The following is a 15,354-nucleotide window of genomic DNA, read 5'->3' on the forward strand; positions in this document are numbered from 1 at the left end:
GCATTAGGAGCAGTACAAGACAATTCTCCCGTTCTGTTGTCTCGGCTGCCTTCTTCCATCATCTTCCAACAGTGTCCTTCGCTCCCCGTCTGAGCTAATCTAGGCATGTCTGAAGGATGTGCCTGTCCCCCTAGTTAGAGGGTCCCTTCTGCACCCCGGTGGGTGGGTGGGGGGTTGGGCCTCCCATCAGGCTGCAGCACATGTCGCCGTATGCCATTTCCTACAAGCAGGGTTGAATGGCCCCACTAGACAGATGAGGAAGACTGAGACCCACAGTCCAGGGGACCTGTTCAAGGCCACCTGGCCAGCTCGAGCTGACCTAGGGTGGCTGTGAGACCTGCCTGACCCCCAAACCCATGCCCTTTCTCCACCACCGGGTTCCTTTCCCACCCTAAGTTACTTCCCTTCCTGCTACAGTGCGGCCAGTGCAGATCTCAGAATGTGTAAACCCGCTGACACCAGATCCGTCACCTTCGGGCGGGACGGAGTAAGCACCCGGGGATCAGCTTACTAATTCGAGGGCCCGATGAATTATTCAGGCCATCATTAACTTGGAGGTCCTCTCAGACTCCCCTCTCTTTCCCTGGCTCCAGACCCTCAGATCCCAACCTGCCCAGTTTCTGCAGACCCGTGGGGGCCCCGGTGAGGCGATGCTGGCAGACCTGGCGTCCTGTCTGCTGCTGGCAGGGGTGCTGCTGGCCCCAGGCCCCAGGGCCCAAGCCATGAAAGGTAGGCGCTGCCGAGGACAGGCAGGGTCTGGGAGGGGTGGAGGGTGGCCAGGCCAGGGGCACGGGGGGCTGCCAGGGTCTCAGGAGGGTTCCGTACGGGAGGCCAGAAAGCAGGAGGCCTTTGAGGTGGGAGGCGGCTGAGTCGAGGGTGCATTTGTTTCTGAGATGGTGGAAGACAGTGTTTGCAGCACCCCTGCTCTGTGCTGGATGCTTTACAAATAGGACTGCATTTAATCTTCATGACAAACTCCAAGGTGGGGATGAGTCCTCCATTTTACAGATGAAGAAACTGAGGCAGAAGGAGGTTAAGTAACCTGTGCAAGAAGGCATAGTTACCAAGGGCTAAAGGACTGGCTCAAAAAACAACGCAAGGTTTATTGCTGGAGGGAGGATTTTTTCCCCTTCCCAAAAACCTGCTGTACATCCCCACTGCCAGCCAGGTAAAATCCCAAGTTCCTTAAAATGGCCTTCGGTGTCTCCCAGGGTTGGCCCCAATCTCTGAATAATATCCAGCCTCGGTTCCCTGTGTCCCTTGGGCATCCAGTGCTCTAGCAGAGCCTCATACCCCCTCCTGGAGATGCCTCGGCCTCAGAGCTCTTGCCCCAGGGTACCCTCTCTCTGAAAGGTCCCTTTCCTTCTTTTGCTTTCTGAGAACATCTGGCCCATCTATCAAACCCCAGTCAAACACCACCTCCTCCAGGAAGCCTTCCACATCCTTTCATCAGCCTCAGAGCTCCCTCCTTGGAGCTCCCAGAACCCTGAGCCAGCATCCTGGTCCCAGGTCGCTTTGCGCTGCCCCAGCACTGTTGTGTCATGGGCCTGTCTCTAAAGCAGTATCACTTCACTGGTTGCCAAGGGGCGAGCACGTCGTGGGGCTCCACAAACAGCCCTCAGTGCCTGGGTTTCCTACAGGCTCAAGTGGGGCTCGAAGAAGGAGAGGTGACGTGCCAGTCACCTGGTCGGTGGCAGAGGGGGGCTGGGTACCCAGGTGTCTTGCTCCTTCCTCTAGTCCCCCTAGAGAACAGAGGCTAGCTGCTCTCATTTTCCAGCCTCCCAGGTTTTAGAGGCCCCAGGGTGACCCTAGGCTTCAAGTCGTCGGGCTGAGTCCCGGAGGACAAGGCCTCTGCCTGTGCCAGCACCCAGGGCCTCCTTGGCCACAGGAGTCCTGCTCCAACACTCCAGGGCTTTTCCTGTCCTGTGGGCAGGGCTGGGGAAAGACAAGGACAGGCAGGGGACGGAACGGCCCCTTGCCATCAAGGCATAAGTCAGAGGGGATTCCCGCCCTGGCACACCTGAACCGGGTGTGTATCCGCTGCCCTCGGAGAAGCTTTGTCTCCTCGGCGCTCACAGCCACCCCATTTCACGGATGCGTGACCGAGGCTCGGGGAGGCAAAGTGCCTGTGAGTTTGGGCCATTTGCTCCCTCCAAATTGTCGCCAACTAACAATCTTCATCCCTCCTGGTCATACCCGAACATCACCTTCCCTGTGGATTTTGTCCCTCCCCTAGCAGTGTGGCTCAGCAAGATTAGGCCTCCGTCCTTTGGGCCCCCAGGGCCGCGTGTGGCTGCAGCGCTATGGCACAGCGGACCGCCACCCCCGTTCCACAGCGCGCTCCCCACGGAGGGCCCTGCTGAGTCAGCACGGGCCTGGTACATGCTTTTTGGCCTTTTCAGTGAAGAGAGCGCGGAAATTCATTCTTTTTTAGAGATAAGAATAAACCTTAAATTCATACTGTTTTCAATTCAAATCAAGGATCACAAGTGTTCTCTTTAATTTTTTAATTTTACGGTTGTATCGTTCTCCTCTTACACGGAACATCTTAGCTTCTGTGGACATGAACATACGTGCTTTATTCCGGTTCATAAAATACTGTAAAATAGCGCTGTTGACTGTGATTACAAACACTAAGCCTCCTGAGTCAAGTTTCAGATTTCTTTGTGCTTCATTTTGTCCTGGGCATATATCCCACTGGGAAGGTACGGTCAAAAAAGTGTATTTCCAAGTCATTTGAAATCATTTTTCACCATGTGAATATGCCTCCAACTCAATACATAGTTACGTTTATTTGTTTCAGTTTGGGATATTTAAGGGTTCCTTAAAATTTTTTTGCTAATTTAAAAATTATATTAAAAGGGATGATTATAAAGTCAAAATTATAAAACAGGTAACGTTGAAAGAGGTCTAGCTTCATGCCTGTTTTCCTCCCTCTGTTTACTCCTTTCCCTGACAATCATTTTTATTAGTTTCCTTCACATTGTTTTCTTTTTTAAAATATAAGCAGGGGATCCCTGGGTGGCGCAGCGGTTTAGCGCCTGCCTTTGGCCCAGGGCGCGATCCTGGAGACCCGGGATCGAATCCCACGTCGGGCTCCCGGTGCATGGAGCCTGCTTCTCCCTCTGCCTGTGTCTCTGCCTCTCTCTCTCTCTCTCTGTGACTATCATAAATAAATAAAAAAAAAATTAAAATATAAGCAAGTATGTGCACATAAGAATGTCCTTGTACCATTGCAGTAGGCTGTGTACATTTTCACTGAGGGTGGAGGTATTATCATTTGTAATTTTATTTTCATTTGTAATTTTTAAAAAGTATTTTTAAATTTTTATTTATTCATGAGAGACACAGAGAGAGAGAGGCAGAGACACAGGCAGAGGGAGAAGCAGGCTCCCTGCGGGGAGCCCAATACAGGACTTGATCCCAGGACCCTGGGCTCACCACATGAGCCAAAGGCACACTCAGCCGCTGAGCCACCCAGGTGGCTCATTTGTTATTTTTAAATTCCCTACCGCACATGCCCAGGGGCTGGCATATAGTACCGTTTTATCTAAAATTATAGGTTCGCCCCAACGTTTCTGTCTCCTTTCCCTGCTTTACTTTTCTCCGTAGCACTAATCACTATTCAGTATGCTCTGTATTTTACTTCTTGTGTTTATCATGTTTTCCCCGTCAGAACCACACAGGAAATTCCACGAAGGCAAGAATTGTTGTCTGTTCTGCTCCAGCTGAAACCCCAGCACCTAGAACATTACCTAGCACTCAGACAATATTTGTTGAGTGAGTAAAAGAGTGCTTGGTAAAAGTATTTGAGGATTAAGCAGATGAAGGAGCAAACATGCGTAAAGGAATTTGAGTATAGGGTCATGGCCTCATGTTCCCCCACCCATTCCGAAGACCCAGCCTCGTGGCTGGGCCCACCGCCCAGGACCCCAGCACGGACTGAGCCATTCTTCCCTCTTGCCCCAGGTGTCAAATGTGGGGGCGTGCTCTCGGCACCTTCCGGAAACTTCTCCAGCCCCAACTTCCCCAGGCTCTACCCCTACAACACGGAGTGCAGCTGGCTCATCGTGGTGGCCGAGGGCTCCTCGGTGCTGCTCACCTTCCACGCCTTTGACCTGGAGTACCACGACTCCTGTGGCTTCGACTACCTGGAGGTCTACAACGGGGCGTCCGGGGACAAGGGCAGCCTGCTGGGGAGGTTCTGTGGCCAGGTGCCCCCGCCGCCCTTCACCTCCTCCTGGCACGTCATGTCTGTCGTCTTCCACTCAGACAAGCACGTGGCCAGCCGTGGCTTTTCTGCCGGCTACCAGAAAGGCAAGGAGGCCTGAGCAAGGAAGAGGGGGGCCCTGTGGAGGTCGGGGGTGGGGAGGAGAGCAGTGGGTGGGGTGAGACGGGGTGACCCTGCTGTCGCAGCTCAGGGGCAAAGGCAGCTTCCAGCTGTGGTCATGGTGGCTGTGGGTCCCCACCTTCACGGCAGTGGTCCTGGGAGCCCTGGGAGGGTCTCACTGTATGCAGGAGCAAGGCCTCTTGTGCTCGCTATCATCCTTCCTCTTTTTTAAAAAAAGATTTTATTTATTTATTTGAGAGAGAGAAGAGAGAGAGCACAAGTGGGGGAAGGGGCATAGGGAGAAGCAGACTCCTCCCTGAGCTTGATCCCAGGACTTCAGGATCATGAACCCTGAGCCGAGGCAGGTGATTAACCACCTGAGCCACCCAGGCACCCCTCTATTGTCCTTATCCCATGTCATGGCACCAGGACAAAGGAGAGGACATCATGCTGCCACTGCTGCCTGCCCCTCTGCAGCACCCCATCACTTCGCAGGTTCAGGGACCCCAAGTCCTCTGGAGTAAGAGATGCACGAGGGCCATCTGTGTGGAGCCGGTGACGTCCTCCCTCCTCAAGCCTTTCCTAACCCCTCTTACACTTGATGTGATATAACCTAACCCTCTCTCTCTCAGCCTGGAAGCAGGCCCCTTAGTCTACCGAGAGGAGCAGAGCCCTTTCTAGGCTTGCCTTTCTTCTTGACTCATTCCTTCTGCTTCCAGGCCTCTCATATACTCAGACCTCCTCCCTTCTCCCCAGACCTAAGCCCAAGGCCATACTCACGTCAGCTCCAGCGACAGACAGCCACAGAGGCTCCTGGCACCCAGGGTCCCCAGACAACAATGGGGGGGTGGTGCCTCAGGTAGGACACCACTCCCCGAGCTGGCCTGGGAGGCACAGAACTGTAGCATGCTGAAGCACAAGAATCACAGACTAATTGCATTGTAGTTTTGGAATTTTAGACTTAGTTTTTTAAAATGTTAGCAAATCCAAGTCATAATACCATAAGCAATCTTTTCCAACATTTTTAAAAACAGGAGTACCATTAAAACACATGGAACTTCACGATAATCCCTTCTATCTAAAAGAGATAAAGACAGTATTTTTATTGGTAGGCATTTACTGTATTTTCTAAGTTCGTATTTTTAGCGTTTACTTATTATAAGCCAATCACGGAAAACAGAAGTCAATACGGATGGCCTCCAATGAGTGACATTTATACATATGACCTGTGACTGTGGACGCTGTCTTTCAGGGCACCGTAGAGAGCTTGGATACAGCACAGGAATGAAAGTTGCCCCACATGCGGGCAGATAGATGCCCCGGGGCCTGCTGCGAAGCTCCGGAGCACAGTCTGAAAGCCTCTGCTAAGGGTGTTCACATGGAAAAGGATCTCACAGGCTGTCAAAACCTGCCCTCTTATTTCACAAACAAGAAAGTTGCGAGTAGAGAAGGAGTGTGCCTTCTCAAAATGACACGGCCGAGCGTGAAAAACACGGCCAGAGCAGCACTCTGCTCACAAAGGCCAATCCCTGGGGCGAGATTCTGGAGTTTTGGGGAATAGCAGTGTGCCCCTCCCTGCTGGGGCCTCCAGCTGGTCAGGGCGTTCATCATCACCCACCTCTTCTCGCCAGCCTCTGAGACTCCGCGTGAGACTGCCCCTGGTAGATCTGGCTGGGCAGGTTCTGACCTCTAATATTCTCTCGAGGCTCAGGGAGCCTGGATCACTTGCCCAGGGTCACACCCCTAATAGGAGACAAGCTGAGAGGACACCTGTCTTCAGACTTCACACCCATCTCCACTTCACCAGATCCTCTCTCCAAGCCTCAGTTTCTTCTGTTAGGAAAGTTTGAGAACATTCCCAAACTCGGCACCCCAGCCTCTGTGCCCCACGGGCCTGGTAGGAGGGGACAGTGAGAACCCCACGGTTGAGTGCCCAGGCCCTGCATCCGTTATCATCTGGGTGGCATGCTGTCAGGGCCCTGCCCGTGTTCCCGGGGCCTCATCCCTTCAGCGGCTCCTGCCAGCCTCTACATCCCTAGTGGAAGCCCTCTTCTAAAGTCTCAGTGGGTCCCCTCTATCCCCAGCAGCCCTTGGCCTGGACTTGCTGGAGTTGTTGTACAAATGCCTCAGCTCCCTTTGTCTTGGGGGACATAACTCTGAAGTGTGTGCCTGATGCCATTCCCCAGGGTTCCCCAGCAGGGCTCGGCAGCAGGCCTGACAGTGCCCTTTGCTGGCCCTTATATCTCTCAAATGAACTCCTTGTGCTCACACCCTGTCTCAGGATCTGTCTGGGTGACACACCCCCCAGCCCCCCCGCCCAGGTAAGTTACTCACCTTCCCTGTGCCTCCATTTTCACAACCATAAAATGGGGGAGAACCACTATGCGTTCCCCTAGGGCGACGGTAATGGTGTCAAAAGACGGCCTCGATGCCAAGTGCCAGGCCTGTGCCTGCCACCTAGCAAGCACTCAGTGGATGGTGATGAGATACCCATCCAAGTGGCATGTTGGGGGGCATCCGGTTCCCAAGGGAGGAGGCTTGAGGGGCCATGGGTAGGGAGAAAGGTCAGTTCAGGAGGGCTTCTTTGCAGATGTGTGTGGTGGCGTCCTGACGGGCCTCTCGGGGGTCCTCACCAGCCCTGAGTACCCTGACAACTACCCTAACAACGTGGAGTGCCACTGGGTGATCCGGGCCTCTGGCGCTGCCACCGTCAAGCTGGTGTTCGTGGACTTCCAGCTGGAGGGCAATGAGGAGTGCACCTATGACTACGTGGCCGTCCTTGAGGGGTCAGTCCCTGCCCACGGGCACCACTACTGTGGCAGCACCAGGCCCCCCACTCTTGTGTCACTGGGCCACGAGCTGCAGGTGATCTTCAAGTCCGACTTTAACATCGGAGGCCGGGGCTTCAAGGCCTACTACTTCTCAGGTAGAAGGGGCTGGGGACATCCCTGGAGTCCCCTGTGCATGCTGTGCATGGCCCTGCCTGGCCAGTGCCAAGGCAGAAGCATGTCACCTCCTCTGGGAAGTCTTCCTGATTTACTCAGAATTAGTCCTTTCGATTCCTTCTGGAGGTTTTTCTGCAGCAATGATCTAACATTTATCCTTTATGTTTGTGATTCACACGTTGATCCCCCTCCCCCCAACTGTGACTTCCTGTGGATTTGTCTCTGTATCTGTCACATAGAAGAGATTCGATTGATGTTTGCCCAAATGAATGAACCCTTGACAGTGAAATGAACTAGACGGTGGAGGAGATAGAGGAGGAAATAGACAAGGACAAGCCACTGTGATCGGCGTTAACAGTAAGGATCATGGAGGACTTCCTGGAGGAGGAGAGAATTGAGTAGTGCTTTGGAAGAGTTAGCCAGAGGCAGAGGGAGGGAAGGGTATTCGAGACCGAGAGCTCAGTAGGCATGAAGGCGGGGAGGCAGGCAGAGAGGGTTCAGTGCTCCAAGGCTAGGTATTTGGTGAGACTGAAAGATAGAGCTGGATGAGGGGCAGTGAGAAAATGAGCAAGGTCATGTCATGAGCCACATTGTCCATCAAGTCTAATGTTCAACTCAACTCTGGGGACAAGTATTAGGTCTTGTTGTTGAATTCCTAACAGGACTAGCACTCGTGAAGTGGACTGCCGATGGGAATGAGAGTCCTAGTCTTCAGTTAGTTTTGATTTAAAGCAGGCTTTGGCATCAGTTGTCTGATTTGCCGACCATGGTGCCCACCACCTGCCAGGGTGGTTTCAGGACCTTTACGGTGCCCACTGCCCAAGCCGTGAAGCAGAGGGTCACAGTCTCTACACTCGTCATCATTGTTCTTCGACCCCTTCCCCCTCCCCAATCCAGGAGAATGCCAGGAGGTGTACACGGCTGTGCGGGGTAACTTCTCCAGCCCACAGTACCCCGACTCCTACCCTAACAACATCCACTGCCACTGGACCATCCGCCTGCCTCCTGGCTATCGGGTCAAGGTGTTCTTCCTGGACCTGGATCTGGAGGGTCCCAATAGCCTGACCAGGACCTGTGACTTCGACCATCTGTCAGCTTATGATGGGGCCAGCGAGGAGGCACCCCTACTGGGCAGTTGGTGTGGACACCACCTGCCAGCGCCGGTCACCTCGAACCAAAACCAGCTTCTGCTTCTGCTGCACACGGACCGCAGCACTGCCCGAAGGGGCTTCTCTGTGGCCTACATTGGAGGTCAGCTGGGGGTGAGGGTGTGGGTGGTGCTGATAGGATGGAGGGACAAGGCTGGGTTCCTCTGCACCTTCCTCCCTCTATCCCACCACTTGGCTCCTCCAATCTCTTCTGGGGTGGCTGCTGCTCTGGGACCTTGGGGACCCTGCCAATGTGGACCATGCTTATTTCCATGACTGCAGAGCCCTGCCTTTCTAGCCTCCAGCTCCACATTCCCTAATTCCCCCTCATCTGTCTCCTTCCCCCTTGAGACCCTGGCCTCTCTCATGCTGTGGTTCATCCCATGTTTCCAGGGCCAGTACACACAATATGTCCATATCACTTATGATAAACAATCGGTATAACCATGGAGACGCTGACCGGCTTTGCTTGTATCGGTCATAAATCCTGACCGACAGTGGCTTGAACAAATGGCTTTTGTTTTCCTCACATCACGAGAGATCTAGAGCTAAGGAGCTGCTTTGTTGGTTCAGAGACTTAACACTGTCTCAGCTGGTAACTCTGGGATTCTGATGGCCTCTTGATTGCAACACGGCTGCTACAACTCCAGACATCATCACGTCCATGTTCAAGGCTGGGAGAGGGTAGGGGAGATGCCAGCTACAAATGTCCTATTATGAGGAAAGCAAAAGCATTTTCAGAAAAAGACTTCTTGGTCTCATGAGTTTGAACTTGGTCAGGTGGCCACGCCTAGCTACAGCGACAGGTGAAGAAGCTTTCCCAGGTTCCATAGTACCTGTTAGGTTGGCCGGCCAGCAGCCACCACCTTCTCTCCCCTCTGTTCGTTACCCTTCCCTCACCCACAGGCCCAGGAAAGCCTATGCTCTGGACCCATTTTGCCCTCTGCCTGAGCAGGTGAAAGCTTCTTGCTGTGCAGGTGTGGAAAGGGAGGTAGAGAGAGGAAACACCTCACCAAGGTCATGTGGGCAGCAGGGGCCCGGCCAAGATGAGAACCCGTGTCTACCATCTTGGTGGCCCAACAGAGCCCAGTGGGGAGGAAACCAGGGCTGAGCACAGACAGACCAGGGCCACATCCAAATGCTGCCATTTACTGGTCACCCAGTGGCCTCATCTGTACAAGGGGATGATGAATGCCCTTGTAGGCAGTCATGCAGATGGAATGAGGGCACGGGTCCCAGTGCCCGACTCCGGGGACATCCTTGCCTCGGCTGCAGGTGGATTTCTCTCCCTCACGTGTCTCAGGCCTGGTCTGCATTCAAAACATCTTCCCTCTGTCTCTACTCTATATGCAAGTGGTGAAGGGGCAGGACACAGCAGAGCCACCACAAGCTAGTGGCAATGAGGCCACCTGGGCAGACCCACCCTCCAGGGCCTCAGTTGGCTCCATCCGTAACCTGGGGCTAAGGGGAGCTGTCCCTTGTTAGAGCAACCTCACTAGGGCTTCACTCCAGGGACTCGGGTGCCACAGGCTCTGCCTCAGTTAGCTGGCAGGTTGTTTCTTCTCTGAGGGTCTCAGTAAAATGAGGACACTGGCTGAGGCATCTTTGAGGTCCCCTTTGGTTCTGATAATCTTGTTTCTGGGCCTGGGTCCTCTCCCAGGCCTGTGGGATCTTGGACAAGCCCCTTCTCCTTCTGGTGCCTACAGAGACTGAAGGTGGGCAGCTCTAAACCCGACTGTGTTCCTGGGCAGGAGCCCCCACCTTCCCCCCTCCCCAGATCCCCGTGGGAGCCCAGGGTCAGACAGGGGCACTCGTGGTGGGCGAGGCTCCAGCTGTGGCACAGGCGGCACGCGGCCTCCTGGCCGGAGGACAACCTCAGCATCCATCAGGGGTGACACACAGTTCAGCGCCACCGAAGATCATCGTGGGAGATGGCAGGCCCGTAAATCCCCGGCTGCCCAGACACCAGAGGCTGAAACATGTCTGAGGCATTTCCCGGAGACGCGCTGAGAGTTCAGGCCTCCTCCTGCCAGCTCTTCCCTTTCCTGCCACCAGCCACCCCTTCTCCCCTCCACGGCCCCCACCCCGGCAGGCACTGCCCCCATATGCACACAAACACACACACGCACGCACATGCACACACGCACATGCATGCTGGGATACACCCAGGCACAGAAAGTCACGCGTCTTGGACTGGAGGGCAGCAGGGCCCACCATATGGGGTGGAGGGATCACCCGTAGACTCCATCCTATAGACTCAACGATGGTTAAAATCCCAACTCAACTACTGCCAACAACTTCACCTGTCAGAGCTTCAGTTTCCAAAACTAAAATGGGTTTTAGTTGTGTCCACCTCACAGTGTCATCATGGGGAGAGAGTGAGGCTTCCTTCTCCGCCCTCCGGAACACTGCATTTCTGCCTCCAGCCCCACACACGAGCTCTGCTTTCCTTGTCTTCTTTGCTTGATTTTCCTGCAGCCCACTGTGACCGGTCTTTCATTTTACATACTGATTGCCCCCCTACCCAATTAGAATGTAAGCTCCAAGGAGGCAGAAAGTTTGGGCTGTTGGATTTTCTTTTCTTTTTTTTTTTTTTTTCCATTTCTATTTCTGCAGTGCTTGAAATAGTGCCTGCACATAGTAAGCCATCAAGAAATATTTGTTAAATGGTTGAATGAATTGCCAGGCACACGGCAAAGAGATCAGCAAATAGTAGCTCTTCTTGTGATTAAGAATATTTATTCATTCATTCAACATTCACAGCACCTGCTATGAGAGCTGGGCTTCGAGGACATGAGAAGGCCTGGTGCCTGCCCCGGGGAGCTCATGTCTGATGCAGTTAAATGCGACAACACACGCAAACACCCCCATCGGGCTGCATAGGCATCTCGCCACTCTAGGCCTCCCTTTGAGTGGGGTCTCGGGATGGTGAGGACAGACCTCCTGCCCCTAAGGCCTCCAGCCCCTCCCTCCTTCCCTCCATTCCTAGTCGTACCCGTGAACGTGAGCTGCTCCCGCACGGACTTCCAGATCCTGATCTCCGCACAGGCGCTGGCGCCGCTGGAGCGGACCAAGGTCTACCTGGGCAGCCGCAGCTGTGCCGCCCAGGAAGCGGGCAGTTCCTTCAGGATCCAGGCCCGCTTTGACACCTGCGGCACCGAGTCTCAGGTAGGGGCTGGGCTGGGGGAGGGCAGGCCCAGGGTAGGGGGTCTGACTCCTGCTGAGAGGCACCTGCCATTCCTGAAAATTTAGCTTCTCTTCCTGACTCAGTGACCCCACAAGCCTGGACACAGAACGCAACAAACTTGAGCAGAGTGAACGTGAGGAAGAGCTCAAATGGGAGACAGAGAAGGGGGCCCTGCTGTATAACCCAGTGACAACTAAAAAGCCCCTATGTTTTTAAAGATTAACTTAGTTATGAGGGCTGCCTGGGTGGCTCAGTGGTTGAGTGTCTGCCTTTGGCTCAGGGTGTGATCCTGGAGACCCGGGATCGAGTCCCACGTCGGGCTCCCTGCATGGAGCCTGCTTCTCCCTCTGCCTGTGTCTCTGCCTCTGTGTGTGTGTGTCTCATTAATCAATAAATAAATCTTTTAAAAAATATTGATTTACTTATGAGAGAGAGAGAACACGAGCAGGAGGGGCAGAGGGACAGGGAGAGAGAATCACAAGCAGACCCTACGATAAGTGCAGGGCCCGACACAGGGCTCGATCCCACAGCCCTGAAATCATGACCTGAGCTTAAATCAAGAGTCAGACGTTTAGCCACCTGAGCCCCCCAGGCACCCACCCCAAAAGCCTCTATTGAAGACTCCTCCTGCAAAGCCCTGACCCTGACCATCCTTGGAGGCCTTCCCTTCTCCTGGGAACTCCCCACTACCCGGGCCTCACCCCTTTAACATGCAGAGCTGTTGGAGCCCTGCTGCCTCCTGCTGCCCCCTCCCCAACCTGTGATCCAAATGGTCCCTGGGCTCCACAGAACAAAAGGGCCTTTCAAGTGACAGGATCCACTTCCCTCCAAAGGCAGCGAGGCTTACAAATGAATTTTTTCCACTATCTGTATATTTTTGAGGCCTTGACTCCAGGTTTGGGGCCCTCAGAGTGGCCCAAGCACCTCAGATGTTGCATTCTTAGAGACAGGTTAAAGGGGAAAGAAGAGGACCCCTCTCAACCTCCAGGGAGACCCTCTACCCCAGCCGTGGTATTTGGCGATGTGCCAGACTGGCTTGGCAGAAATCACATACTTTCCAGCAAACTGTACCAACCTGCCCCCCCACATTAGCCAAATGTCCCCCTAGGGCCCACTGGCCTATGCCTCCACTTGCCCAGCTTCTGGCAGCCTCTGTCCTTTTGACCTGAGGAGAGAAGTGGGGGCAGTCTCAACTGCCAAGATGATCTGCCCTCACCCCGATTCCATGCCCTAAATCCCCCAGGGATTTTCTTTGGACATTCCACAGAGTCATGAAAACATGGTGACAGAGAATCCCAGAGGCAGGGAACCATGAAATGGAGAACAAGATATCATAATAACTCAGAGGCTGAGCCATGGAACCACTACCATAACTTGGAGCCACAGAATCATAGAATCTGGGGGCCAATATCATGGAAACAAAAAGCTGAGAACCATGGACTCCTGGATTCCCAGTGTCACCCTTATAAGTCCTAGACCTACGAAGACCAGGGTCTGTCCTGAGTTGCTCTCAAAGATGTGCAGCTCACATCTCTTAAAAAACACTGGAGACTTGATTTCATAACCGCCAACAACCACATCTCGTGTGGCTGGTTTTTTCCCTTCAAGTTTCTCATTCATCGAAAACCCCTAAACCTTCCCTACACCCCCATCTTATGTAATTTTTTTTCTCCCTTCTTTATCACGTGGATTCACTTTACTGCGTCCCCTTCCACTCACAGATCTTGTGTTTCTTTGCCTGGCATTCCAATTCTGTACCATGAAAACCCAGGACACCAGGGTGTGGTGGCAGATAGGTTGAGGGCACAAATGCAAAAACCTCCTCTGAGGATATGGAATCAGAGCCTTTTGGAAGGAGGCCCCTTTGTAACTCCCTTTCCCCAGAGGGGTCACCCCGTGTCCAGTGATGGCAGCTTTCTACTGCTCCTGCCTGCTTGCTCTGTATTAGACAGCTTCCACATCCAGAAGCTTCATCTCAGAGGTGCCACCACTGGACATGGGCAGTTGGGCAGCCCAAGGGGTTTAACAGCCGCTGCAGACTTAGGGCAGGTGAGGGGAATAGCCCTGCCCCACTGCCCTGCCCCACTGCAGTCCCCTGTCCCAGGCCACACCAGACTGCCCATCAAAATGCTGCCCCTCAGGTCCTGGCCCAAACACCCCCACCATCTTCAGGGCAGCTTGACTCCTGCCTCCCTTGTCTATAGGGGTAGGGAGGGCAGCAGTAGCCAGGCCCTCCACATTTCATTCCTCAGTGGCTCTTCCTAACCCTGGGTGGTGCCACTAGCACGGCCAGGGACTCAACAACAGGGACACATAATGACCGCAGGCATAATTGGGAGAAAAGATTCCAGAAAGAAGGTCACATAGGCAGGGATATGAGCTTCTAACTGGGAGGCAGGCAACTTTTGGCTTCTGGACCTAGCTCTGGGAAAGTTACTGCCTTTGCCGGGCTTTAGTAGTCACATCTGTAAATTGCCAAGGGAGACTGAATTAGATGCTTTAGAGTCTGCTTTGGTTCTACTTACGTCTACTTAACGTCTACTCTGGTTTGAGAGAGGCTTGGTGGCTAAGAGCACAGTCAAGAACTGGGCAGATCTGGGTGAGTGCATGTTACCTGTCACTTGTGTGTCGTGTGACCTCAGACAAAGAATTTAACTTCCGGGCCTCAGTTTCCTCATCTGTGAAATGGGGATATTAATGGTAACAATAAGAAGAGGGTCATAGTGAGAATTAAATGAGATAATGCACTTGAAACAGAGCCTGGAATGTGGCAAATGGGTCGGTTACTATCTTTCAGAGATGCCTCCTCTTTGAAGCCAGATCAAGCACTGACCCATTAAATCTGATTTTGTACTTCTAGACATCCCCATAGTGTCTCTTTTACAGGTGGGGACACTGAGGTTCCGAGCAGGAAGGGAGTCAGTGGCCAAGCAGAGACTAGAACCCAGGCTCCTGTGGTTCTGCCCTTTTGGCACAGAGTCCCCACAAATCTAGGGGAACAGGCTCAGCCCTGGCCCCTTCAGGTGTAAGTGAGCGCCCTGTGACCCCCACAGAGGAGGAACAACACCTCCGTGATCGTCAGTGTGCTGTACATCGACTTCTCGGCCGGTGGGCAGGAGGACATCCATGAGTACGAGGTCCGCTGTGAGCCACGGCGCAAGGAGGCTTCTGTCCACCTGCTGTCCGGCTCCGACTGGCTTGGGCCCTATGCTGCCACAGCAGAGCATCTTCAGGAAGCGCCTCCCAGAGATGAGGTGGATGCACTAGAGGGCCCCGTGGCTATGGTGGCCCAGGACACCAGTGACATTGTCTTCCTGGGGCTCTGCATCCTGGCTGGAGTCCTCATGGTCATTGCCATCGTGGTCCTGATGCTGTTGTGAGCAGGCGGGGACCTGGGTTCGGGCTTCCCTGGCAGGCAGTGTGGGGTCCCCACAACTGGGGCAGGGCCTGGACTTGTTGACTCGTTGATGACCATGGGCAAGCCACTGTCGCTCTCTGAGTCTCACTTTCCTAGGAAGGATCCATGTGCCCTCCCTCCCTCACAGGGTTGGTGTGAGGCTCAGAGACCAGCACGAATGGGTAAGAGCTTTGTCATCTATGGCATGTCCTGTGTGGGTGTGCAATCATTACTAATTTCAAAGACTGCAATAGAAAAGAAGTCTCGTGTGTGTTACTTGTTAATGTGGACAGTTGTGGTCACTGGTGACAGAGGGTAAAACAGATGTGTTCTGTAGCGTGCACACG

At 53.7% G+C, this 15,354-nt stretch overlaps 1 protein-coding gene across 1 annotated transcript; it reads left to right on the forward strand.

The window, feature by feature from the left end:
- Positions 1 to 650: 650 nt before the first annotated feature.
- CDCP2 (CUB domain containing protein 2) lies at positions 651 to 14,990 on the forward strand. The gene is made up of 6 exons (XM_038535543.1): positions 651 to 729; positions 3,970 to 4,317; positions 6,921 to 7,256; positions 8,173 to 8,526; positions 11,413 to 11,591; positions 14,664 to 14,990. Exons 1-6 carry the CDS (start codon positions 651 to 653, stop codon positions 14,988 to 14,990), a joined length of 1,623 nt encoding a protein of 540 aa, XP_038391471.1.
- Positions 14,991 to 15,354: the final 364 nt, after the last annotated feature.

This window comes from Canis lupus, chromosome 5 (assembly GCF_011100685.1).
Source record: "Canis lupus familiaris isolate Mischka breed German Shepherd chromosome 5, alternate assembly UU_Cfam_GSD_1.0, whole genome shotgun sequence".
In the NCBI taxonomy this organism is placed as follows: domain Eukaryota; kingdom Metazoa; phylum Chordata; class Mammalia; order Carnivora; family Canidae; genus Canis; species Canis lupus.

What these genes read in the sequence shown, in the direction of transcription:
- CDCP2 (XM_038535543.1), top strand. Translation starts at nt 651, where the DNA reads ATGCTGGCAGACCTGGCGTCCTGTCTGCTGCTGGCAGGGGTGCTGCTG. An exon ending in CAAGGCCTACTACTTCTCAG is followed by an intron (nt 7,257 to 8,172) that starts GTAGAAGGGGCT and finishes TCCCCAATCCAG; the next exon opens with GAGAATGCCAGGAGGTGTAC. An exon ending in CCTGCGGCACCGAGTCTCAG is followed by an intron (nt 11,592 to 14,663) that starts GTAGGGGCTGGG and finishes TGACCCCCACAG; the next exon opens with AGGAGGAACAACACCTCCGT.